The following is a 27,273-nucleotide window of genomic DNA, read 5'->3' as shown; positions in this document are numbered from 1 at the left end:
ATTCCTATTAAGTTTACTATATTTGCATATACTTATTTTAGAATATAGTTAGTTGGTTTTGTCTAAAAGAAAACAATCCTGCTTGAAAAACAAAAGCATACCATTTCACCCCGGACAGATTTATACAAGCAGACAGCAAACTAGTCTGATTATCATTTTAAAAGATGTCTACCTCATGTCTTAGAAAACAATGTATTCACAAAAATAAAGTAATGAACCTCTTTACATCTCATTGTTTTGGAGTTTCTCCAATGTTTGGGAAATAAATTTTGGCATTCATATGTTTACATGCATTTCCCATATGTAAGCAAAGGCTCATAGCATACATGTACATGTGTATGTCAAGAAATTAATTATAACTACATTCAGCAATCTTTCCCTTATCTTCATTTTAAGATAAGATCATTTGTTTTGACTTATGGGAAAGAATATGCCTCTTCTTCTTTATTTGAATATAGACATAAAAACTTATATATTAACATTTTTATCAATCTAGGATGAAGCTGCTTTGGCTGCAAAGCGAAAAGAGCTTGAAAAGTTGGAGGCATCATTTGCTGGCTTGAGGGAGGCTGTAAAAGCTGACAGAGAAGCACTTGCTGCTGCTCAAAGGCGATTTCAGGCAGTCAGTACTGGGTTAATGGCCAACGATGATGGAGAGGAAGCAACTCTTGCTGAGCAGGCGATAGGTAAGCAGATGCCATACTGTGTATTGAAATTAGGCGAAGAGAAGTATTGATACAATTTATGGGCAACCATAACAGAGCATCTCCTGATGAAAAATAAGTGGCATTTTTAGCATGGAAATCTTTTTAATTACAATTTTATCATGTATTGGTTGGCAGAATTAGCCTTTTTAAAGTCAATTTTAGAACCGTATACAGGTGAATGTTATTTGTATAATGTTTAAATGTTTCTGTTAGATTAAAAAGAAGGTACAAGTATGCTTACAGAGCATGGATATTTCAGCCCCTTAAATTGGTTTCTATCTGAATTTATTGTATGTTTACTTATTAGATTTTTAAAATAACTGTTAGTATATTGAGAGGTTATTTAAAAGTATATGTTATAATCCTTCATATTAAATTTGTCATCCAATAGAACCACCCAATTATAGACGATCCATCACTTTTGTGACATTTCAAAAAATTGGTCAAATTTATGTTTTTAAAGATCAGATCCATCCATGCCAAAGTCGTCCATACAAAAGATAGTTAGCCTTCTGATTTAGGTAAGAGTCCCTTTTGGAAAATGACTTTTAGAAAAAAAAATGTATTTGCAATATTTGTGTTCTGAATTAGATATTCTCTCAAATGGCTTTGAAGGAAGTGTGGTATCCTTTTAATGCTCATTGGAGCACCCCATACCATGTATATGGGATCATGTGGATCAAAATCATTCTGGATTGATTAAACAGAAATAAAATTATTTATACATGAGCCATTCTCATAAAAAAGTTGATGATTAACACTAAGTAAGTTAATAGGTAGATTGGAAAGGAGTTATAAATACCCAAGTGGAATGCTATAAATAAGAAAATGCTCTTACCCTTTTAATATTTTTCTTCATTGTGTTGGTTTGGATCAATTTATAAAGTGACTGAGCACCATTCTAAAATTAAGAGCTGACAAATTTGTCAATGCTCAACCTAATAGTAGATAGTGTTGGTAAATTTAGGTCATGACTGATGTATAGCAATGTTGGCCGATGACCTCAAGTCATGGGCATTGGTTGGAAATAGTTAAGTGTGAAAGTGAAATTAAAGAAAATTGGGGTCTTCGTTTATTTTGTTTAAGGGTTCAATGGCAGTAATAAAAGGGTACAAAGTTCTGTATAAATTATATTTTGCGTTTAGGTATGAAATAGTCTGCTATATTTACATCAAGTTGTGCCATAAACAGTAATTAATTTCTCTCAATGATAATGAAGGTAATGCATCACACATAGAAAATTAAGTAATCTTGTTAGGTTAAAGTTTTCAAGTGCTATGAATGGTAAGGTGCAATGAAGGAACCAGCCGTCATCAAATTTCATTTGAAATTTGATTAATTTCCTGAGGTTTGAAGAAACTGTTGTCACTCTCTTAAAGAAAGAAACCTGATTTCTTTCTACTGTGTACTTAACTGTAATATATTTTCTTTAGCTGCTAGAAATTCCATTTCAACCGCTCAAACTGAGGCCAAAACATGTGCTATGCAGCTGAAGTACTCTGAGGATGAACTGAAAAAAAAAGCGAAAGAGCTTTCCTTGACAGCAGAAGGATACAAAAAGGACAAGGCCAAAGTGGAAGGGTTGAAGAAGGAGCTGCAAAAACTTGAAGAACAACTAAATGCCCTTAATTACCAAGTATGTACTTAAATATTATAATACAGTGAGGGTTAAAGATCTAATTCATAAAGAGTATTTTTCTGGAAAGCAAAAGAAAGTGAAAATATTTGAGTTGAGATATTTATGGTGTTTTTTTAATTATTAATTATGGAAACTTCCTCTTGAGAGATAGGGTCCATCTGCTGCTCAGAAATTCAAGTGCTTGGATTTTGAATGATAAAATGGCTCCTTTAGGACAATAAATATACTTAATGCACTTCATCACAAAGTTATATTAAATGATCCACCGAAATTATGTATTCTGTTTTTACATAAAAAATGTGAAAACATTTTGTTTATGGCCACTTTTGCTTAACGACAGTATAGATAGTGAAGATATAATTATAAATATATTTAAAATAATAAGAGCTGCTGGATTTTTTTAAAGTCTGAAGGTCTTATTTTTGATTCTGTCATCAGCTGACAAATGGGCAGGGCTCACAGGCCCTGAAATATTGGCAAGTTCTTATCACTTAATATCTTTTGAATATCTTTCTTCTTCACGTGTACCATTTCAAAGTATATTCATAATTAGAATTGCCTTGTTACCATATTATCAAATCTTTCAATTTCTCAAATTCAATGGGACCCTCCAGTGTTTTTACATGAAGGTAATGGACATAGATGGCTTATTCATTTATCTCAAAAATGAGTTTATATTATTTTTTTAGGAAGGCAGGGATGAGGAACTGGAGACCAGCAGGAGGAGGCTAAAAACTGAAATACAGCAGGCATCAGAGAAGGCTGAAATAATTGAGTCAAGGTAAATGGCATTACAAATAAAATTTCTCTTTGAAAACCTTTTTTCTTACTTCTCTGTTTTGTCTTGAGATGAAGAGTTGAAATTCCAGGAATTTGCAATATGAGGTAAATGAATGTAATATATGAAACTACAGTGGAACTTCACTCAACAAGCACCTTGCGTAGCAAATAATTAGCATAATTAGCAAAAAAATTCAATATTTTAAAGAATTAATCAGTTTGTCAATAAAAAGGAAAGTCCCTGAGAACTTTTGCTTGCCCAGTTGACTCTGGAAAAAATGATTTCCTTAATCATGTGGAATGGTTGATGGGAAAAAAATTATCAAAATGAAAATCGCCATTTTTGAAAGTATATTCACTCATGTACTTTGCATATGTTGTATTCTGAGAATTAAGAGCATGGAATACTTGAATGAATTATCTTAATGAAAAATATGCTCTCTCAGCTTGAAAAAATATTTTAAATATTAAAGTGGCACTAAAAAAACTGCATGGAGAACTACTATAAAAGATTATATTAATGAGAATTAACATAATCTCTAAAGAAGTTGTTCATAAGTAATTACATTTTGTGATATGGTTGAAACAGAAAATGAACATCTTTTTGCTTTGTTAGGTTCTTTTAAAAAGATACAAACTCCTGTGATGTGTATGTATATGTATGAATGTGACTAAACTTATTGAATAATAATATTAATCATTGAGTTATTATGGTCTATGTACTAAGAAATTATCTGTAAAAAAAATGAAATCCATTGAAAAAGTTAAATAATATCTTGCTGGTTTTAATACTTTTTATTCTTTATTTTAATCCCTTCCAATACTTTTCTAATTAATGTATTAGATAAAAGAGGGAGGATTCTAATTGAGTAGCTCCAGGCGTGATGTGGTGGAAGTCGAACATAATGAATAACTGCTCGTAAAGTCCTACAATCAGTTATTCTTTAGGGAGGATTCTATTCAGAGAATTAAAGTATTCTAATGTATGTTGGAATTGATTATCCTTTTGCTGTCACATTTTTTGGCATTTCATTTCATTTTATGTATTTAGTTTATTTCCTAGTTGTATCCCATGGTACAAAGTAAAGTATTCTTTTTCTTTCTCAGGTATGCATTGCGTTTCAACTATACAGATCCAGAGCCCAACTTCGATCGTTCGAGAGTAAAGGGGCTTCTTTGTCAGTTAGTAAAGATTAAAAATCGAGCATTTGCAAATGCATTGGAAACAGTGGCTGGAGGAAGGGTTAGTATTTAAGTTAAAATTACTATTAGTTTCTCATTTAGAGAAAATGAACTAACAGTTGGTTGCTCTTAACTCTCATGTTCAGTTTTGAATAATTACACGGCTCAGTGGGTGTGGATGAGTTAAAAGTAGGCACTGAAAAGGTTAAGCATGGAATGATGATATCCAATCTCTTTGATAGAAGAGTTTAATTTATATTATTACTAAATGTGCTTTTGAATTCTACTAGTATTTTGATATTAATTGTGTGTATGATTTCATTTCAGTGTAAAATAATATGAAACTTGGAGACATCAAGTCTGAACTGTTTGAATGTGGCCTAATCAGTCGCAAGATATTTCCATGTTAGAATATATAAATTATTACCTTGTTGCCTCAGTTCATATGCCAAATTCATTACTGTTTTAAGAATAACTTGTATTCTTTCCCTCCATTTAATTTTCTTTAAATAAGCAAAACATCAAAACAGTGATTAATTCAGATCATAAAATTTGATACTGGAAGTATTTTTTGCAGTTGTATAACATTGTGGTTGACAATGAACAAACTGGCCAAAAGCTGCTTCAGAGGGGAAATTTGCAGAACAGAGTGACATTTGTACCTCTCAATAAAATAAGAGGCAGCAGTATACCTGCTGATAAGCTGGCCTTTGCACAGAACTTGGTAAGCGAAACATATTTTTCTTCCCTAATTAATTGGTCTTATATAAACTGATTGATGAATTGAACTTCCAATACAAGAATAAAATAACTTTCATTGTGGGTTATGTAAATAAAATATATTGGAATGTAGTAGATGTTAGGTGCTGTAGCAGTTTCCAATTTGTGGAAATTCATACTAAGTGGGTTTAGATTTTGTATTTTTATGCTACATTAGGCATAGAGTACTGTTTTGATAAATAGACTACTGCCATGATTATACTGCATTAGAATACATTAAACGATAAATCAATCTTAATGGTTTCCTTGTTGGTATTCTTATATCAATAATGTAAAATAAGTGATAAATATACAGTAATAAAGATGTTGAATTTGACTGAATAATCATGCAATTGCCATTGGTATTAAGGAGAGCTCAGTGTAATGACTGATTTTTTAGGGACTACAAGGTCTCATTCGGTCGCAATTTCATTGCAAGTATTTTTTCTGAAACAGCGAGGCGAGAAGAGCCCTGAGTCAATGTTCCTAATGAGAAAGAGATATAAAAGGCTTTTTCCTATTTTCCTCATTAGTTTACTGAAAGGAAAGTAAAATGTTTAATATTTTTCCTTTTCCTATACCTTGTGATTGCCCTCAGTATTTCCTTTACATTAAATTAGTGGAGATTGACTAATGAATTTTTAAAGAATCAGGGCGAAACTCTCGGCCATCGAGTTCACATCTTTACTAGTTTTATTTTCTGTATAAAATTATATATTTCTAATGATGTTGTCATAATAAATACTGCTGTAAAGTTTAATGCAGCCAATTTATTGTTGCGAGATATTAAATTTTGTGATGTGATATTTCCCAATGGATGACATGAGATAGTTATTTAATGAGCTTTTACTTTAAACTAAATGCATTGCCCTACATAGATGATTTTCCTTTTAGGTTGGTGCTGACAAAGTGTGGGCTGCTCTGCCACTTCTGGAATTTGATCCAAGTGTTACCCCTGCCATTCAGTGGGCATTTGGCAATTCATTAATCTGCAAAGACACTGAAACAGCTTCCAAAGTGGCTTTCCACCCTAGGATTTTGATTAGATCAGTGACTATGGATGGTGACTCAATGGATCCAGGTTTGTTTCATTATGAACTGTAAATTGGTGCCCCTTAACACACATTTCCCGCTCAAATCATATCATAAGTGTGAGTGTTATGTAAAGCCTGGTGGTGACAGGCCTCATAATATAATGGCAGAATGTGATTTGATTTCATATGTGAGACCATGTAAACCCAATGTGAGAATTTGAGTTAAAATGATTGATGCAATGGAATTTTAATCATCACCATCCCTCAACCACTTCTTGTTTTCCCTCATGTTGAAATATGCTGCATGATAAACTTGCAGGAACATGGGGAGGTGCCTAACTGAATATGGTCATTTAATGATTACGACTGCTCCTCTGTTCACTTTTATTTTGTCAATAGTCATTTTTATTTATACATGACCACCATGCATAGAAATGCTGAAATGATGCAATGTTCATTACTTTGATATGGGGTTTGAAATAGATGGCTCCAAGTACTGACCTTTGAGGGAAGAAGTGAGCATAGATTAGGGACTTTCTAGATATGAATGTGAAGGGGGATGGGGAAATTAAGTTACTCAAGGAGGAAGGAAGGGCCTAGATTAAGTGAAAGAAGCATGTGGAATAAGGTATGAATGGTATGTAGTATGTGCTAACTCCTTTCTGCTATATTCAAGGCTGATGATAACATTCAACTGCTCAAAAATTTGTGCAAGAATTTCACTAATAGGCCCCCAAAAATAAATTTGAACTATTAGTACATGGTGAGGTATTATAATTTACTTTTTCAAAAGCATTTTGCATTTGAAAAAAGGAAGTTATGTTGCCGCACCCTGTATACGAGGGTAGTTCCATAAAAAGTCGAAGAAAAAACAAACATTTTGGAAAACAATGTATTTATATTTCAACATAATCTCCTTTCAGCTCTTTACTTTTTTCCCAGCGATGTTCATTAAGTTTGATACCCTTTTTATAATAAGAACTGTCTTGCTCCTCAAAATTGCCATTAACTGTCGACATCACTTCTCAATGGTTGGAAAATATTTGGTCACTGAGCCATTTTTTCAAGTTTGGAAACAAAAAATAATCTGAGGGGGCTAAATTTGGTGAATAGGGTGCATGAGGTAGCAATTCAAATTTTAATTCGTGAATTTTGGCCATTGCAATAACAGATTTGTGAGCTGGTGCATTGTCTTGACGAAACAACACTTTCTTCTTAGCCAAATGCGGCCGCTTTTGCTTGATTTATTTGCTTAAACGTTGCAATAAGTTCGCATAATACTCGCTGTTGATAGTTTTTCCTTTTTCAAGGTAGTCAATGAAAATTATCCCATGTGCATTCCAAAAAACCAGTGCCATGACCTTGCCTGCAGATGAAACGGTCTTCGCCTTCTTTGGAGCCGGTTCTCCCTCTTGAATCCATTGTTTTGATTGTTCTCTTGTCTCGGGTGTGAAGTAATGGACCCATGTTTCATCTATGGTTATGCAATGGTGCAAAAATTTTGCTTTGATGCTGTGAAACTTTGCCCAACACAATGGAAACATCTTCACGACACTGGTTTTGCTTGAGTGTGAGCAAACGCGACACCCATCTTGCATACAGCTTTCTCCTGTCCAAATTTTCTGTTAATATGCAATTTACTGCAGTTTTTGGAATGCCTACTGTCTGCTAGCTCGCGCACTTTCAGTCGACGATCATCCAGTGTCACTTAGTGGATTTTCTTCACTGTTTCTGGAGGTGTCACCTCATTTGGTTGACCAATGCGATGCTCATCTCGACAGCTCATGCGGCCTCGTTTAAACTCTGCTACCCCATATTTTACTGTCGTAAACAAAGGAGCAGACTCACCCAGAGTAGAATCCAGTTCAGCTTTTATATTGGTTGGGCTGATGCCTTTCAAATGAAAGTATTGTATCACATGACGGCAGCGAATTTACTCCATTTTCACAAATTCACTGTAAACGTTCACTATTGATGGTTGCCAAACAAATACTAAACAGCGTGGCGTTGTCAAACTTGAAATGTATGCTTTACAGATTGAATACTTTCTAATGCCGTGATACTTTTCAAACTACTGCCGTCTCTAGGTCAGGCCGGGTACTTCTGAGCCTTCCCATGTATAAAGCCCGGAGGCACGAATCAAATATTTTACATTTCCACTGGAAGTAATGTATTTTTATCAACTAGTTTCGCCACACTGTAGCATCACCTGGACTGATTATAAGAAGTTCACACTCAAATAACGTATAAGAGAATATCATCAATGTGTAGGATAGGGCGGGGATGGCCGGGAAGAGGAGGAAACTGGGGTAGGTGTGGATATAAGTAGAGAGGGAGGGATCAGGAGGGGTGGGGGAAGAGTTTGGTCCATGGCGGTTAATCACCGAGTTCAGGGAGGGGGTGGGTAAAGGATATTATTGGTTCATTGGTAGTAATTGTGGAATGTCTCGGAAGGGGGAGTGGAGAGGGAAAAAGTGGTTGTTAGTGATGGTTTCTGTTCTTCGTACACTGGTCAGTATGGTCAATTGTTCGTGAATGTCCATCCATGTCCCCTTCCTCTCCTTGCACATCATTTTTGGCTTGAAGTCCACATGATGGCCCTCGCTGAGGAGATAGGCTTCAAACTGTGACCCTCCCATTCCTTTGTTGAAGTCTTGGCAATGTTCCTTGCACCCAAAGACTTCTTCCCATTTGTCTATTGTGAAACACCTTGCAATCCCCACATTGTAGTCAGTAAACTACACTCCATTGAAGTGTCTTCACAGGATGTGGTAGTAGGCTTTTGAGATTTTTTTGTTGTAAATGGCTTTTTTATACTTAAGTCTTTGAGGAGTTTTAAAATTAAATATGGAGGCTTTTCCTGTATATTTTATGTGTTGCCATCACTGTTGTTCCTTGGGGTGGGAGGCATAAATTTCTCTCATTGCTTGTTTTTTTGTCATAAATTCATCCATGGTTTCCTCTGTGTAACTGTCAGCCGCTGCTGTTTTTTGATGGTGGCTATTTCTTCATCAAGGGCTGTCGGTGTTAAGGATATAGTCAAAGCTCAGTGACTTATGCTGTGGAAAGCTGTGTTTTTTGTTTATTGCCCGTTTGGAAGTGTCGTGTATGACTGGTCTGTGCATATGGGTTTACGGTAAATGACGAAATTGTGCTGTGTGTTTTTTATGGAGATGCTTAGATCAAGAAAATATTGTGTTTTAATAAGGGTTAAGAAATTTTTTAGTTGTCTTTTTGTTCCTGACCATAGGCATAATATGTCGTCTACATACCGGAATCAATAGTTCACATTTTTTAAGAGGGGGGTTTTACTGATGAATAATCTTCTTTCTAAACTATTTGAAAATATTTCGAACAACAGAGGTGACATTGGGGATCCCATGGCCAAGCCGTCCATTTGTTGAAAAAAGCTGTCATTGAGCGCGAATTAATTCTGGTTTGTGCACACTTTGATTGTGTTGTGTGAACACAATCTAACACAACACACTTAGATAAATGATCATGTAATTAAGATTGAAGCTGAAGTTGTAATTCTTTGCTCTAATTATGCTTTGAGCCATTACACCTTAAAAATGTTACGTTATTAAATTTTTAATATATTGTGTTTTTTATTTTTTTAGTGAAAAACTATCCAATCTTGAGTCATTTGAGTGCTGTTGTTTAAAAAATACCTATTAAATACTGCAATTATTAATTTCATTATCTCTCCTACTATAAACTGTTAATAGGTGGCACTGTCTCCGGTGGGTCTGCACCTAGATTGGATGCTTCTGTGCTCAATCATCTGGAAGCCCTCCGTGAAGCCAAGGAGATATGTGCTGTTAAAGGAGCTGAATTGCAGCAAATTGAAAGGGAGTCCAAATCCATTGTTAAGGTTGCTGAGAGGTGAGTTGGCCATAAGAGAGAACTTTGATCGTTTATCGAGTGTAAAGTTGAAGTATCATTTTGTATTCTGTCTTCAGTTAATTCTTGATGATGATGGGCTCCAAATCTCTTTGCAGGTACCGGACTCTGCAACAACAGATAGAGCTTAAGAGGACTGAGCTGAATATGCTTGAGGAAAGATTGAGGCAGACAACACATCACCAGTATCAAGAGGAGGTGGACAGGCTAAAAGTCACCATTGGTGGGTGTACTTTCTTAATTATGCAGGTTTATGATTTGCTGTTTTTATGAAAAGTTGTTTGCAAGTCCTCCCCTTTTATTTTGCTTATTACTAAATTCTAAGTGAGGGTCACTGTGAGTTGGAGGTTTAATCTTCATGTTTCAGAGATACAATGTCAACTTTTTTCTCTGCATGTGGCATTGCATGTTAGATACCGTGTACACTTTGATACATTTTATATCTGTTTGTCACATCAAATTTCATGTGCCAGTCATTATTGTAAAGATCAATTATTTCTCAAAAGCTGATATTCAGGGTTATTTATGTAATGGTGGAATGATGCAGATAGTACTATCTGCATCATATTGAAATAATTTTGTTCAGTAATTGAATTTTTATGCAATTATATTTTTTCTTAAGACTCTTTTATTTACTATTTACTAGTAGATAAAATTAGTTTTGCTGAACAAGAGGATGATTACATCATGTTTCAGCAACTTCTGTTCCAAATTGTTTAATCAAAACAAATGGGATAATTTGAGACAGTTCTTATGTCTTGAATTTTTTTGAGTGAAATGTGGAGCAATACATTTAGAAATTCAAGTGATGAAAAACTGCACCTCTAAATATCCAAGTCAAAAATCATGATTCCATTTTGTCTGTCTATTAAAATATTGGGAAGTTTGACCATCCAATACTTTAATGTAAGAATTGTTAAATATTAAGGCAGGAAACAATTGTTGCTCTGAGGATTTAGTAAAAAAAATACATGTGAATGCCTCATTAATGGAATGAATGAGGAAATTGTTGACTTACCTGTACATCTTCTAGCCTAAGCCCATGAAATTGGCTAGCATTTTCAGAGCAGATATTGAAATGGTATCTTTCTTCAATTTATAATTGCTTCCATTAAAGTGTGACAAGTCAATTATTCTACTTCTTGAGCTTGAGAAAAATTCCCTTTCTTTATCAGTCACAGAAGGGAATCCTTTGATGAATCAATACTACATTGTTGATTTCAGATTTCCTTTTTGCATTCTGTAAGGCATGCATTGTTCTACTAAATATTATCATTTCCTTATATAATAATAAAACACATTTTTCCTTGTGTCTGTGAGCTTTCATTGAATTATGGCTGTAATGGATTGAGTTGAAAAAGAGGATGAAATGAAGAATATAGCCATGCATGTATCATACTAAATTTACCTATTCCTTTATTTAATTACCAGAGTTTTGACCCATTCTTCATTTCAGTTTGAAGGAATGGGTTCAGTAAATTATGCATTTTGAAAATAGTTTCAATGCCCAGCACAATAATATTAAATTTTTCATTTCCATGAGAATACCATTCAAAATCCTGGGCTCCACTCAATATTTCTGGCCAAATTTCATATGTATATATATATATATATATATATATATATATATATATATATATATATATATATATATATATAAATCATGGAGGATGGCAAAGGGCTTAGTACTATCGAAGAAAAATGGGAAATGATCAAGAAAGGGTTGTCTAAAGCCGCAAAAGACACTATTGGAACCGCTAACGCTAAAAGGACTAGGAAACCATGGATCACGGATGAGATGATTACTAAGATGGATGAGCGGCAAAAATGGAAGAATATAAATACAGAATTAGGCAAAATGAAGTACAAAGAATTGAACAATAAATTGAGGCGGGCAGCAAATAAAGCAAAGGAAGCATGGTGGAAGACGCAGTGCGAGGATATGGAAAGTCTGCAGAGGAAGGGTGAAATTGGTGCGCTGTACAGCAAAGTTAAATCGTTATCAGGAAGTAAGAAAGGAAGAGCTATGCTAACAGTTAGAGATAAGGCGGGTAAGGTTATAGTTGACACAGGAAAGATCCAAGAGAGATGGAAGGAGTATATAGAAGAACTGTATAGTAAAGAACTCAGACCAACAAAGTTAGACATTGAAAAAGAAAATGACGTAGAGGAAGACAGCTTAGGTTCAGGCATACTAGACAATGAGATAGAAAGGGCATTAAGGGAGATGAAACTAAATAAGGCCGTGGGGGTAGATAACATTCCCGTGGAACTTTTAAAATGCTTAGGAAAATGTGGGAGCAAGAGGCTATATGGGCTGATCCGTATTATTTATGAGGAGGGAATCTGGCCGGAAGACTTTGTGAGATCAGTTTTAGTTCCTATTCCGAAAAAGGTAAAGGCCACGTCATGTGAGGACTATAGGACAATTAGTTTGATATCCCACGCAGCTAAAGTTGTTCTCAGGATCATAAACAAAAGGATAGAGAGTAGGGCAAATGATTACTTAGGGGATGATCAGTTTGGGTTTAGGAAGGGGAGAGGTACGCGTGATGCCATTGCAGTAAAGAGATTATTAATCGAGAGGAATATAGAACACAACCAGGAGGTATTTGCCTGTTTCGTAGATTTCGAAAAAGCGTTTGATAGAGTGAATTGGGAAAAACTAATGAGTATATTGCAGAAAATAGGAATAGATTGGAGGGAAAGGAGGCTAATCCGCAACCTGTATATGTCTCAGACTGCTCAGGTGCGGGTGGGAAACGGGGAGTCAGGATGGGCAGTGTTAGGAAGAGGTGTAAGGCAGGGTTGCCCATTATCACCGTTGCTGTTCAACCTATATGCAGAGGAAATGATCAAAGAGGCATGGGAAGAACTGGAGGTAGGAATGAAAGTGGGCGGGGAATTCGTAAAATCAGTTAGGTTTGCTGATGACCAAGCTTTAGTTTGTCAGTCAGCCAAGGGGCTGCAAGCATTGCTTAGTGAATTGGAAATTCAGTGCGACAGGGATGGGGTGAGAATCAACATTAATAAAACAAAGGTTATGCGATTTTCTAGAAAGAAAAAGGCTAATCTTAACATTAAAGTAAGAGGGCAAAAACTAGAGCAGGTAGAACAGTTTACGTATCTCGGTAGTGTTTTGGACCAACACGGTCAAAGTAGTAGGGACGTTAGGCGAAGAATTGCGCTTGGCAAAGAGGCTTTCACAAGGAGGAGGGAGTTGATGACAGGGACTTTGAGTAAGGATGTTAAGAAAAGACTCGTAAAAACTTTGATATGGAGCGTAGCTATGTACGGTGCGGAAACGTGGTCATTGAAGCAGGAGGATAGACGTAGATTGGAGGCTTTTGAAATGTGGGTGTGGAGAAGAATGGAGAAGGTGAAATGGACAGAGAAGAAAACAAATGAGGAAGTACTTGGTATGGTGGGCGAAGAGAGGGGTTTGTTGGGAGCAATCCTATGGAGGCAGGAAAAGTGGATGAAGGGGGTGTTGACCGGCAGTGGGATGTTGAAGACTGTGATAGAGGGTAGAATGTTGGGCAAAAGAGGAAAGGGAAGGAACAGGATAGGGTTGTTGGACGGGATGAAGGGAGGAAGAAAGTACTCAGAGATGAAGAGGGACCTGATATAGAGTAGGATGGATTTTGTGTTTTGTCAGGAGCAATACAATATTTGTTTGGTAGTTGTGTCCATCCAAAAACCTACCTTAACCGGTAGATTACCTTAAAAAATATATATATATATGGGCATTTGTGGTGATGCAGCATATCAGTGCTAGTTGTCGAGTTATAGGAGAGTGACTGAAATTTCAGATGAGCTCAAGGCCAAGGTGAGTGCGTGCAAAGAGCAAGAGCTGGAGGGAAGGAAGAAGGTGGCTGAGCTGGAGGCAAAGATTGCCGACTCCAAGGGAACAAGGGAGAGAGAGCTGAAGGCAGCCCAGCAAGCAATGGACAAAGCCAAGGCAAAAGTGGAGAAGAGCGATAGCAATTGGGCGGGAAAGGAGCAGGTAAACATTTTCTGATTTTTATAATGTATATTTTAATGCAAATCAGTGTCAATTCATTAGTGTTTGCATGTAGTATAGCTGGTGTAATGTAAGATCTCATGATGAAATTCTTCTGAGCCAGTTTGGTTAAGGATGTGCTTGTGAGATGTGCCATCTGATGAGTCGGATGACAAGTGAGTCACATTCACCTAATAATTTGTTAAACTTCAATCCTTCATTTGGTTGGAGATATTAATGAATTATAAAATGTTGAACAAATTACCAAAAACTGAGGCAGATGCCGCAACAGTAACTTTACTCAGAGTCATCCGCTGATATGCATTTCAGTGCAACAATTTCAGAGTGAAAAAATCATTTGCCTTGACCGAGATAAGGATAAGGTCATCTTAATCTAGGCGAATGATTTTTACCCTCTGAAATTGTTGCATTGAACAAATTATTGCTGGTTGAATGAGTTTTACATGTTAAAATTACATATTCCTACACAGTGACCGCAGATGATTAAACAGGGTTCAACCCTCAAATAATGTACTAGAGTAAAGGTAAAATAAGAAGCATTCTGATTGACTGAAAAAGAGCAGGATTATTATTAATCTCTCAAACGATATCCTCATTAAATTATATATGATGAATGAAAATAACTAAAATACTTTAACATCTTGGATATATAAAAATGTGAAAGTATGTAATATTCTCCTTCATAATCGGAGCATAAAATAGTAATTTACAACTTCAACATATTTCACAAAATTAAGAAAAAATTAATGAAGGTATACGGAACAACATGAAAATGCACTTTACAGGTACATGTGGACCATACAAATAAATAACGTGATGTATCAATCTTTGAATACTGATATTGTTGAAATAGAAAACATGAAGATAGCGGGGCAATTTTAGTCTTAGTTGTTATTAGGAGCCATTGTAAATATCCGATGACTAGCATGCCCATTTCACCCTAAAAATGCTGATATTTTTAACTGTTTAAACTTCTTGTACCTATTGATATCATGTACTTGGTTTTCAAATTTCTGCAGTTTGCCAAGCCAAGCATTTGCTCGCAGCAATTATCACCTGTTTGGTAAAATAGGGTGAGCAGCACACACTCTGTTTTGGTGTGAAGGGGAAAGAACCTCATCATCCTCTGTGTCCTCTTCATCATCACGCTCATTCAAAATTTCATGAACACTCTGTCCCTTTGTTGTCATAACACAAAATGATTTGATGATCTAGAACTTAAAAACCACTCTTTCAGCAATACTTCATTCTTGGAATACTTCTTACTTGGAATTCTTGACATATTTTCTCTTTTTAGATATTTTCCACTCTGGTTTGCATGTTTCTGAATTATATTGTGACTTTTCACAACTGTACCAGTGTAAAGGCCGGCAATCTGAATCCTTTCTCCTAGTCAATATGGGTTTCATCATGGGAATTTTTGCAAATTTAAATTTTGTTCTCAAATGAATAGGTTCAATTTTCGTCTCCTGCAGATGCTCTTTCAATGTATAAAATATGTAGCTAACTCCTAGTTGTCCAATGCTTTCATTTCATACAAATCTTTTCCTGACAGACAGAGAATAGGAGCACAAGTAGGTAAAATTTCAGTCACAAGTGGCACTCTCTACTGTTTTGCATTTTCAAATACTTTCCTAAAAGTGTTAACATTACTGCTATCTCTTGTCTTTTTTAAGTGTGTTTATGTATGAAATGAAGTCAAAAAAGTGTTTCATAAAGGCTGATGTCCATGAGTATCTATTTTAGAATTACTTTTTTCAATGCAGTAATGCATGTTGTGGGAAAATGGAAAATATAATCTTCTAAATACACATCGTCTACAACATTCCACATATGTTGTAAAAATAGGAAATTTTAAAGGGTGTGATAAAAGTTTTGTAAATTGTGGGAAAACGTAATTTCTGATGATGAAAAATGGGGTTTGACTGTATTTAACTCCTCAGTTACTAGGAATTGTAAATTTATAGTAAAATTAATATCTGTGGAACATTTTATTATTTGGTATCTCTTTGTTACTGCTTCATGAAAATAATTATTTGTTTAGTCAGAGAATTCATTTATTTTACTTTAAATATTTTAGGATTTAGAAACACTCCGTTTGGAGACAAAAGAGCTCACAGAAAGTGTGGAGTCTGGTAAAACGCAGATTGCCACTCTTGATGAGGAACTGGTGAAGATGGAAGCAGATATTGTGAAAGCTGAAGAAGAAGTAAATAAATGCTCTGTAAGTAAACATTTGTGTGAATATTAAGTTGAAAATTTGTCCCCATAAGAAAATTTTTTATTTATTAGTACAAATCTGAAAACAGCAAATTTTCGGCCTTTTACATTTGACTATAAATATGAAATCACGGCATGGACAACCACAAGCATCCAAGCACCAAATAAAGGAAAAACTACAAATGTGGGAATGAAGCCTGGGATTAGCTAATTGTTTATTTGGGCCCACGATTTTAGTTATGTAATTAAGGGGTTCCCAAAATCCAACAAATAAAATGCATGAATCAATACAAAAGTGTTGATTCATATTAACCAGGCATATGAGGAATTTTTCCCAAACTCCACATTGTATTGTAATTTGCATCATGGTGATGAGGTCTAAGACCTCAATTAAAGAATAGAAAAATACCTATGTGGCTCTGAAAATTGTCAACATTGCAGCATTATGTGATATTTTTGCTTAATAAGCTGAAAATGATTTTACTTATGTCTAGTTTTTGCTACTCTGTGGTGTGGTCTGGTAAGTTCATAAGTTAAAACTAATTGAACAAATAGTCAAAATAAAGTGGTTGACAGGTCAATGCAGCTTCACAGAGCTGCTGGATACCCAGCTAAAACTAGGCTGCATGATTTTCTCCGTATGAAAACCATTAATAGAAGAAATCACATAGCTGGAGAAAGGAATTAACCCTTGCCCTACAATTTATGAATTTCACTGATTGTCGAGCATATCAAAGGGAGAAGTATATCTGCCCTCACCTGTCAACTCAGCATTTTGTGTCGAAGACTTGTTTGTTTTGGTTACTTTCATGTTTAGTCTTAGCGAATGCATTTAGAAAATAAAATCCCAGTTAAAGTAATGATGTCGTTCCTTTTGAATTCACGGTTTGATGCTCAGCGATTCATGTACTGTGCAACAAATTTTAACTCTGGTGAAGTGTCATGACATTTTCAAGTCTCAATGATGAGCATTTTCCAAAACTTATGCCAAGCAATAAATTATTTGTTCAAGTTACAACCAACTTCCTAATTCTTAATCACAGGCTCAACATGAAATATTAATTGTACAGCCAGTGCAAGAATAGGAGTTAAAACTGTAAATTGTATTTTTGTAATGCCGATGTATATTTTAGTTTTTACTTAAAATTTAATTTTGGAGTTTAAGTTTCCAGTATGAAATTCCCAATAGTATTAGGAATAAATTTGCATTTGTTTAATTATAATTGCAGTTGCAACATATACTATTACCTGGGGATAACTCCAACCTCTTTTGGGGAGAAATAATACAAGGGAATATTTTATTTATTTCTTAAGGATCCTCATTCATTCATGCATTTCTCCCCATAGGATGAAGTTGCTCACATTAAGGGAGAGGTGGAGAAGAAAAAGGATGCTATTAATGCCACAAATCATGAGATTGATGCAGCAATTGGAAGAAGAGAGAAGCTGGTGAAAGAAAAGGGTGAGCATGAATTGGAAATTCAGAAAATAAAAATGAACATGACCAAACTGAAGACTCAGGCGAAGGAGAGCTCGGCAAAGGTATGAATACATTTTTCATCTGCTTTCATTGCACAATTTATTTGCGTGGGTATTAGGTGACGATTATATCTTTCATATGCGTTAGTGAAGGAAGGGTCTTACATGTTTGATCTAGTGATCATATGAAGTTGTTCAAGTCAACATTATTGTCAATTGAAGATTATAAATTATGTCATTGGTGAAGTAATCCTGTAATTCATGTAAGGTTTATTTTAATAAGCTTTGCATTATTTAGCATCACAATCAAAAGCACTCCATTGGAGAGTTTTCTCTCTGTTACTACTTTTTATTTCCAGTAAGATCTGTTGAGCTTCAACTTTAATGTGTTTAATACATTTGATCAAGGCATATTTATGGTAGGTTATTTGGTTGAATGAATGATTGACCTGTGGTTAGGGGACTTGCATTCACATTCCTTTCCAAGCGGATGACTTCTCATTTTAAAAGGGGTCTCAAGTACAGGCTGGTTGGTGCATATACATTGGCTGACTTCTAATTTCTCCAAGGATACTACATAAATTGTGATTTTTGCATGATTTTGTAACGGTATTCAGAGGTGACCTATGTGGTAACACTATTCTCTCATTGACAACTCCTCATACCAAATAGAGCACTGATTATTTTTGGGAGAAGAGGAAAATAAGGAATAGGTGGCAATGATGAATCTTTTTTATATCTTGAATTTCAAGGTTTTTGTCTCTTAATTCTCAATGCCATGCCATATTGAACTCTCCCTTGTAATATTTAGGAAAGAGTTAATTTTTCACTCAGTAATTAGAAAAGAATCAATGATGAGCCTAATAAATATAATTTACATATTGTTTTCAGTTTGCTAAATTCATCTGATTGCCATTTCTCTACCATTCGTTATATGTTATTGGAGTCTTTAAAATTGTAATTCCAATGTATTGTTCTTGTTCATGAAATGTTTGGGAACAATATCAGGAAAAGTATGCTTTGTGAAATTTATTCTAGTCCTTTAAATTTAGCTTGAAAATATACTAGCTACAAACTAGGCACTTGCACCCACTATTATCCATTTGTAACTGCTCCATTCATCTCAAAGAAAGGCAGCAGCTAACCTCAGAAAGTGATCCATTGATAAAAAATGGGGGTTGAGCTGACCCTCCATGAAAATTCATTTCTTAATCTCCATTCTTACTGGCTCTCCTCTTTCTCAAAGATAAAATATTAAGATCATTAACCGTACCTAGCCTTGAGAATATTGTGCAATTTACCTTCATATCTTCTCGTGCTAGGCATGATAACTAAGTTTTCATTCTTAATTTATTATGGTACTACCAGCTTTGACGTACTTCTGAAAAGAATAAACCTCTCCAAGGAAGGTGGTTTTTCAAGTTTGCTGAAGTGTTCCCACTGTAGAACAGTTCATCTCAACATAATAATAATGGGTGAACTGACTGCATCTGCAGATGCATGCATGTCTGGGTGATTACAAAAATTGTATTTAGAGTTATCTTTACGTTAAATTTAGGTACCTGTACCTTATGCTTATATTGCTTATTGTTTCCACTATTTACTACCCAATGCCCCTAAAAATTTGCATTTCAATATAGTCAAGTTACCTGTTCATTTTTTGCATGTTTAAATTTAAAATCTCAAAAAAGTAATCAAAATGTTGATAAAGATATTTTTGAGAGATCATTTAAAATTCAGAGTTGGCTTCTATTTGGGCAGATATGATGATTCTAGTTTAGATTTGTGCAAAATGTCTTTGTCTTTGCCATGGACCCACTTCCAAATATGGAGTTACTAGTGATTGGCTCCATCCATCCAAATACAAAGTGCAATTCATTATAGCACGTTTATCTTCATTGCTGCAGGTAAAAGAACTTGAAAGTAAATATGAGTGGATTCAGACAGACAAGCAATTCTTCGGTCAGCCCAACACTGAGTATGACTTCAATAACATTGATACAGAAGAAACTCGCAAGCGCATAGCTTCATTGACTGAAGTGAAGGAAAAGCTGAGTCGAAATGTTGATTCTCGATCGATGGGTGTGCTTGGAAAGGTTGAGGAGCAGGTAAGAAAATTTTGCTTCAAGTAAATTTTTTAAATATTCTAGAATTCTGTCAATGTCAAGTTTTCATGTGATAGCTAGTCCATTTTAGGAAAATAGAAATAAATTAGTTGATTTTGTAAATTAAATTACTCTACAGTACAATCATCTGATACGGAAAAAGAAGATTGTTCTTCATGACAAGGAGCAGATCATGAGAGTGATTCAGGACTTGGACGATAAAAAGAAAAAAGCAGTTGCAAAAGCGTGGCAGCAGGTTAGTGGCTATAACCTCAACTTGAAAACCAAAATGTCTCCTTTATTCTTTTGTTAATTATTTATTTCATTTGGTCCCTGCTCTTGAGACAGTCAGCTGGACACCAAAATCTTGATGGAGAAAATTGTATGAATAACTTCGGTTAGATTAAAAATATCATATTGTGGAGATTTTTGTGCCTATATTTTTGTGAAATAAAAAGTGCTTAGCTCTTGGAGAGTAAGGTATTGAGCAATGAGGCAGCTGAATTCGAGTTCTACAGTAACTGTACTGTTAATGTTGCTCTCTTGGTGGCATTCCCCTAGCTGATTCACTTGATCCAAGAATTTTCCATCCTTATGATAATGATTTTGAACTTCTACTTTTATGTGAATTTAACTATATGCATTAGATCAAGAAGATTTAGAGGACAGGAAGAGCAGAATTAGGGAATTAGGAGATATTTGAGATGCAATGTGATATTAAAGGCACCGTTAGAAAGAAGGATGTTTTGTAAGTGAAATAGAGTGAGATAAAGGTTAGGTATGATATAAAGTGTGTGGAAATAAAAAAAAATGTTGTATTACAATGAAAGGTTTTAGGGTGTGTTGTATTTTGTACCTGGCTTAAAAGTATATCTGCTTAGTGCCTGGGATTAATAGAAACCTATTTTGATTTTAAACTAATTTAAATATTTGAATTCATTTCTTGCAGTCCTGGAAGTAGTGCACTGGCTACCATGTTGGTGCACACACAATTGCATAGTGTCAGATTCATTCATAATTCTGTGTTCTGTTGATATGGTATTTTGTCACAATTTTTTTTTCAAATCAAGAAATATGTTTTAATAATCATAGGTTAACAAAGACTTCTCATCTATATTCGCCACCCTGTTACCTGGTGCCCAAGCAAAGCTGCAACCTCCTGAAGGAATGGATGCAGTCAATGGCCTGGAGGTAATTTATTGTTAGAGTTTTGAAGAAGCTAAAACTAGTATTGATTATTTACATCTCTTCTTTTGTAGCTGAAAATAGCATATAGATTTATTTTCTCAGAGCAAGTTGACCAATGAAACCCATTTCAAGTGATTCGTATGGTTTTTAGTTCCCTCCTCTTGTTTTTTTTCTGGGCTGAATGACCTGAAAAATGATAAACATGAGAAAAAAAAAGGAATTAAATATCCTTAAAATTTCTTAAATATTCTAAAATCCACTACATTCCTCTTTATATTTTTGTGTAAAAAATGTTCATATTTTGGAATATTAGAAACCAAAAATATTAATGGCATTTTCATGCATGTGATATTTTTTATAAGGCATATATATTTATGTAAGGTTTATGTATGAGGTTGTATAAGATTTCTTATTTTGTGCACAAGTTCCCTTATTTCACATCTAGAACATAAAACATTGTTCATTTACTTTTTTTTTCTTTGCCCTTTCCAATGTGGTGACCACAGAAATCCTATTGCTTGCATCATCCTTGAAATGGTGAATGTGGAATCTATTTCACCCTGGAGGAAAATATCTCTAAAAAAGTGTTTATAATGATAATAATATACTCAATTCATTTGATAATTTTGATAAATGGGAGAACCATATTAAATGTCAAGATAAATAGTACTATATATAAACCAACCCTACAGATTCTTAAATAAGATGAAAAGTGTAATGCAAAAATCCATTAATCAACTAAAGTGAGCTTGCAAGTAATCAGGTATATACTTTAGCCTTGAAGCTTTGGATACACTCCAATTTCAACTGATTTGGAGGCAACCAGTTATTAAAACAAATATGTGAACATTATAAAATGAGTTATTAGTAGAAGTCAGTCTACAATGTTTATTATTCAAGTTTGTTTTACCTTAAATGATGTAGTTAAGGATACGAAATCCCAGTGGGTAAGCTTTATTGATTAACTTTCATTTGAACCAAAGCCTTAATGACACAAATTATTCCCAGACATGATTCCATACCTAATAAAAAAAGGCTTGCAAGAATAACTTGTGGAATACAGTGTGCGGCAACATAACTTCCTATTTTGAAATGCGTGCCAATCAGGCTATAGAAGTTGTAGCTTGGTAAGAGTGGTCTCCTTCGACAGCCTGGATTCTAAAGTTTTCCTCCCACCCTGGTCAATTGCCATTATGCATGGAAACAGTGAGGAATGTGCGTTTGCTGTTGAGGTCTACTGTTCAATTGGATATTCTGTGATTGCAACTCTGAAGGCCTTCCAAAACCACTTCAATGTAGCCCCTTTGGGCCCTGTCCTGGAAAGGATACATATTTCATGAGTCACCAAGTTTAGATAAACTGCAAGTGCGACAAGACAAAGAACTGAAGTCCATCGGCCCATCAAATCACCTGGAACATTGAGGCAGTAAGAGCCGCCATCTTGCGATCCCCACGGCGTTCTGTGCTCAAACATGAGTCAGTCCTTGGACTTTCTGATCGTTCAGTATGGCAAATACTGCATGATGACCTTCATTATCATCCTTACAAGTTGGGGATTGTGCAGGAACTCTCCGGATGTGACTTCAAATCTCAAAGGAATGCATGTGAGGCTCTTCTCAAAAATATTCTTCAGGACACAATTGTGTTTTTCAGTGATGAAGCCCATTTTCATGTGAGTGGATATGTCAACAAACAGAACATGCACTACTGGGCTGTGACACCAATCCCAGAGAATTGCATCAAATGTTTGCCTTTGCAATCACCTAAAGTCACAGTGTGGTGTGCAATTTCCTCAGTCGGTTGTTGGTCCAGTATGTAAACATGATGGAGGAATTTCTTTTCAATGACTTCATGAACTAGAGTTATGGGACATTTGGTCCCAATAGAATGAGGCAACAGCTGGCACTTCAAGGGCATCGATGGCTGTTTTGAGGGAAGCACCTCATCTCAATAATTTGCAATTGGGGTGATTTGGAGTGGCCAGCCCGATACCCCTGCGATTTTTTTGTGGGGTTTTTTGAAATCTCACGTTTATATCGACCGTCCAAGGACCCTACAAGACCTGAAGGGCAACATCCAGGCAGAAATTGCCAACATATCTGTTGCTATGATGGTTAGGGTCATGGCAAACGCCAGAAATTGGCTTATTCAGTGTTTGGACTATGGAGTCACCTACCCGATTTGATTTTTAAAACTGTGTAAAAGAAAACTTCAAATATTTACCTACATTAAAAAAATAATAAAAAGGTTCTGTTTCATAAAATGGGTTTTATTGTATTCTGAAACAAGGAAGTGATATCGTTGCACCCTGTACTTGTAAGAGAAAGAGCAGTTCCCTTTTGTAGTTGCAGAATATGTTTAACCTGGGGAATGACCCCATAACTCAACACCGTAATTCAAGTAACATTGAAAGAGGCATGGCTAAGTGTTAAATTTTACTCATTTGAAATGAGAAATTTGCACTTTATTAACTTATAAAAATTTATACTTAGTTTATTGTAGTTCTAACTAATGTGGCTCTCCTGGTTGAGTAAGGTATCAATATAAAGCCCCAGTATTTTAGTAGTTTCAATACCAGTTTTTTTTGCTTTAAGACTGCCTACCATATGCTGGGTTTTTCAGTATTGAAATGCAATTGATTAATATCAAACCATTCCTTAGCCTGTCTTTGGGCCCAAGGATTAAGAATAAATGGTTTTACTGTTTTTATATGTCAATTGATACACTTGAATCTGAATATTAAAATTTTCCCCAAGTACCACGTATCAAGAAAGTTGCACGACAACTCGCATATGACTAAAAAGTATGTTCAGCTCTGATTGAAAAGCACTGACATGATATCTAGCAAAAACATCATTTTAGTGAAAAGTATCGAATTATATAACATGCCCCCTCTGAAATTATTTAATTCTGAAAAAATAAAATTTTGAGTTTGAAAACCGCAAAGAAAATTTATAGGTAACCGCTTTTGAAGACCGCTAAGTAAATATGGGTATTTTAAAACTCTCATTAGTGAAACACCGGATGCTTTAGCTATTAATAATTTGAATGCTATTAATTTTTGTTTGCAGGTCAAAGTTGGCTTTGGTGGTTTGTGGAAAGAAAGCTTGACGGAGCTTAGTGGTGGACAGAGATCTCTTGTTGCCTTGTCCCTCATTCTTTCAATGCTGCAATTCAAACCTGCTCCACTGTATATTTTGGATGAAGTTGATGCTGCCTTAGATCTCTCTCACACTGAAAATATTGGTCGAATGCTGAGGACCCACTTCAGGAATTCACAAGTATGTATGAATTTTTCAATTCTTGTCAAGGTCATTAGGTAGCTTCATACGTATGACCCTTGCAATAATTCCATTGATTGCCTTCGAATGATTTTAGTGCTTATATTTGATGTGTGTGATATCAATGTCACATTGAAAAGTTGATCATAGGGCCTCTTGGTCATGAAATATTTCACATAAAGGGGAAGAGTTCCAGTTGTGATTGTAGTTCTAAAACCGGTGCACATAAAAGAACTTCTTGATATTGACAATTTAAAAGTTTAAGCAAAAGGATTTAACAGTAGTACCCTTATAAAAAAAATAATTCCTTGCTGAATAGCAGTGTTTAATGTCATTTTTTTAAGGCATATGGGGAATTAATTAGATTTAATTTATTTGCCAGAACTTTCTATGATGCTTACCATCTGGGTACAGATATAGTCATCTGTGAGCTTATTATGTGGCTATAGTCACTGTTGTACTGGAAGTTCTGTATGTCTATGGTGATTTAGTGAGGATTTATAAGTGAGTGTTATTAATAGAAGGTGTAATCAGTCTAATTCTTTACTCAAAGTAATATTTAAGTTGTAAATTACTCGAATTCTAGGACTATTCATTTTGTATAATTCAAATGTCGACGCTACAGCATGTTCAAACTTTTTTGGATGGAATTGTAATTAGAGCATGTGTCAAGTTGGTCATAGTGGTAATTTTATTATGTATAGATTGTTATGATATAATTATTATTCTCTTATTTATTTTAGCTTTATCCTTGAAATGAATCATTTTTATCAATAACAATTATGTATTAGATTCCTTACAAACCTCACTAGTTATTTAATTCTCATCTTATTCCTTTGTTTATAGTTCATCATAGTGTCCCTGAAAGATGGAATGTTCAACAATGCAAATGTTTTATTCCGAACCAAGTTTGTTGATGGTGTTTCAGCTGTCACAAGGACTGTCCATAGACAAGAATCTGATGGCCAAGTTACTGAGTCTACCTCCACCATTACAGGACAGAATCCTAGAGCAAAGGGCAGAAGGAGACCACAGTGAATTAATTATTTTTTTGTAACATGAACCTCCTTAAGCTCTGTAACGAATTAATTAACAACTGTATGAAAGTTCTGACTTACTGGACAGGCAAGTTATCTGCTTCTAGGATGTGAACTATTTTTGGAATAAAAATCTAGAATTAATTTATAATATAATTTTTATATTTTAGAAAGTGCTTAATAGCTGAATGAAGTGGTAGCTTTAGCTCTGTGAAAATAGTTTCTTGTATGCTACTGTCTTTGATAAATAAATTTTTACCACATCTAGAGTTTTTTCTTCATCTTATTCCATCAGAAATATTCTTTTTTCATTTAGCATGATGTTATCTATTAAAGGTTACTGTTATTCTTCGTATATATATATGGCAATACTAGAGTAAAGCTTATTGAAACTATGATATCAAGGTGGATAGGGTGTTTAATTCTCATCTCCAGAGGTTGTCAATGTTGGACCTGTGAAAAATTAAGAAATTATTGAAAAAGTCATTAAGCCTGTATTTTGTGACTTTTATTTGCCTCTTTGTATGCTAGTATAGTACATTTTATTTGACACTAGAATTATTATACGAGGGTCATCCGGAAAGTAGTACCCGTTCGTGCCGCATGAAGTGCTGACGACGCGAGTAGCCGCTGGACGAGGTCAGATAGCTTCAGTGGCTTGTCTGCCTTCTCTGAGCCAAGTTGCGTGACGCTAGCATTGCCTGTGTTGTTTCTGTGATTGTTTACAATGTTTAAAAAAATTGAGAACGCCGCCAGTTGTGAAGTGAGGGCAGTGATTAAATTCCTCAATGCAAGAAACGTTCGCCCATGTGATATTCATCGCCAATTAAAGGAGGTGTATGGAGACAATGTAATGGACGAGTCGTCTGTTCGGCGGTGGTGTCGCAACTTCAACATGGGGAGGGGGAACACACACGACGATGAGCGTTCGGAGAGACCGTCTGTCATTACAGACCAACTGGTGAGCTCAGTTGACGAATTCGTGAGGAACGATCGGCGCGTCACAATTGATGACATCTGTGAGCATTTTCCCAATGTTTCTCGAACAATTGTTCATGAAATTGTTAAACACCATCTGCATTATGCAAAAATTTGTGCAAGATGGGTCCCTCGCGTATCTCAATGAGCTGGCGGCGAAGGACTATGCAGCAGGAATACAGAAACTTGTCACACGTTATGACAAATGCCTTAATTTGCTTGGAGATTATGTTGAGAAGTAGTTTAAAGTATCCTATTTCAAATAAAATTTTTTATGTTTGTTAATATTTACTTTTGTGTCTTTATTTCACGAACGGGTACTACTTTCCGGATGACCCTCGTACTTTTAGGGAAATATTTTCTCATACCTACATGGGAGGAAAAGAATGGACATGAATGGAGGAAAAGTTAAGCATACGTGGAGCTTGGGAAGTTCAATGTAAGCATTAATTGTATTTAGGGTAATGTACATGTCTCAGACTGCTCAGGTGCGAGTGGGGAACGGGGAGTCCGGTTGGGCAGTGTTAGGAAGAGGTGTAAGGCAGGGTTGCCCATTATCACCGTTGCTGTTCAACCTGTATGCAGAGGAAATGATCTAAGAGGCATGGGAAGAACTCAAGGTAGGAATGAAAGTAGGTGGGGAATTCGTGAAATCAGTTAGGTTTGCTGATGACCAAGCTTTAGTTTGTCAGTCAGCCAAGGGGCTGAAAGCATTGCTTAGTGAATTGGAAATTCAGTGCGACAGGTATGGGATAAGAATCAATATTAATAAAACAAAGGTTATGCGATTTTCTAGAAAGAAAAAGGCTAAGCTTAACATTAGAATAGGAGGGCAAAAACCAGAGCAGGTAGAACAGTTCACGTATCTCGGTAGTGTTTTGGACCAACACGGTCAAAGTAGTAGGGACGTAAGGAGAAGAATTGCATTAGGCAAAGAGGCTTTCACAAGGAGAGGGA

The 27,273-nt window shown here is 35.3% G+C and overlaps 1 protein-coding gene across 1 annotated transcript in view; it reads left to right on the top strand.

The window, feature by feature from the left end:
- Positions 1–25,591, top strand: part of SMC2 (structural maintenance of chromosomes 2) — a 31,729-nt gene extending 6,138 nt beyond the window's left edge. Inside the window, exons 8-23 of the mRNA XM_071590332.1 lie at positions 497–686; positions 2,141–2,343; positions 3,036–3,127; positions 4,234–4,369; positions 4,886–5,032; positions 5,962–6,148; positions 9,830–9,986; positions 10,103–10,227; positions 13,817–14,010; positions 16,109–16,252; positions 17,596–17,790; positions 19,635–19,835; positions 19,972–20,088; positions 20,925–21,023; positions 24,092–24,301; positions 25,148–25,591. Of these exons, the coding sequence (XP_071446433.1) occupies positions 497–686; positions 2,141–2,343; positions 3,036–3,127; positions 4,234–4,369; positions 4,886–5,032; positions 5,962–6,148; positions 9,830–9,986; positions 10,103–10,227; positions 13,817–14,010; positions 16,109–16,252; positions 17,596–17,790; positions 19,635–19,835; positions 19,972–20,088; positions 20,925–21,023; positions 24,092–24,301; positions 25,148–25,339 (2,589 nt within the window). The 3' untranslated portion in view covers positions 25,340–25,591. The remainder of the gene's footprint in view (positions 1–496; positions 687–2,140; positions 2,344–3,035; positions 3,128–4,233; positions 4,370–4,885; positions 5,033–5,961; positions 6,149–9,829; positions 9,987–10,102; positions 10,228–13,816; positions 14,011–16,108; positions 16,253–17,595; positions 17,791–19,634; positions 19,836–19,971; positions 20,089–20,924; positions 21,024–24,091; positions 24,302–25,147) is intronic.
- Positions 25,592–27,273: the final 1,682 nt, after the last annotated feature.

Source organism: Hetaerina americana, unplaced genomic scaffold (assembly GCF_022747635.1).
Source record: "Hetaerina americana unplaced genomic scaffold, ioHetAmer1.1.p SCAF_4, whole genome shotgun sequence".
NCBI classification, from domain to species: Eukaryota; Metazoa; Arthropoda; class Insecta; order Odonata; family Calopterygidae; genus Hetaerina; species Hetaerina americana.
The sequence above is the reverse complement of the archived record's forward strand: the minus strand, read 5'-3'. Positions and strand labels throughout refer to the sequence as shown.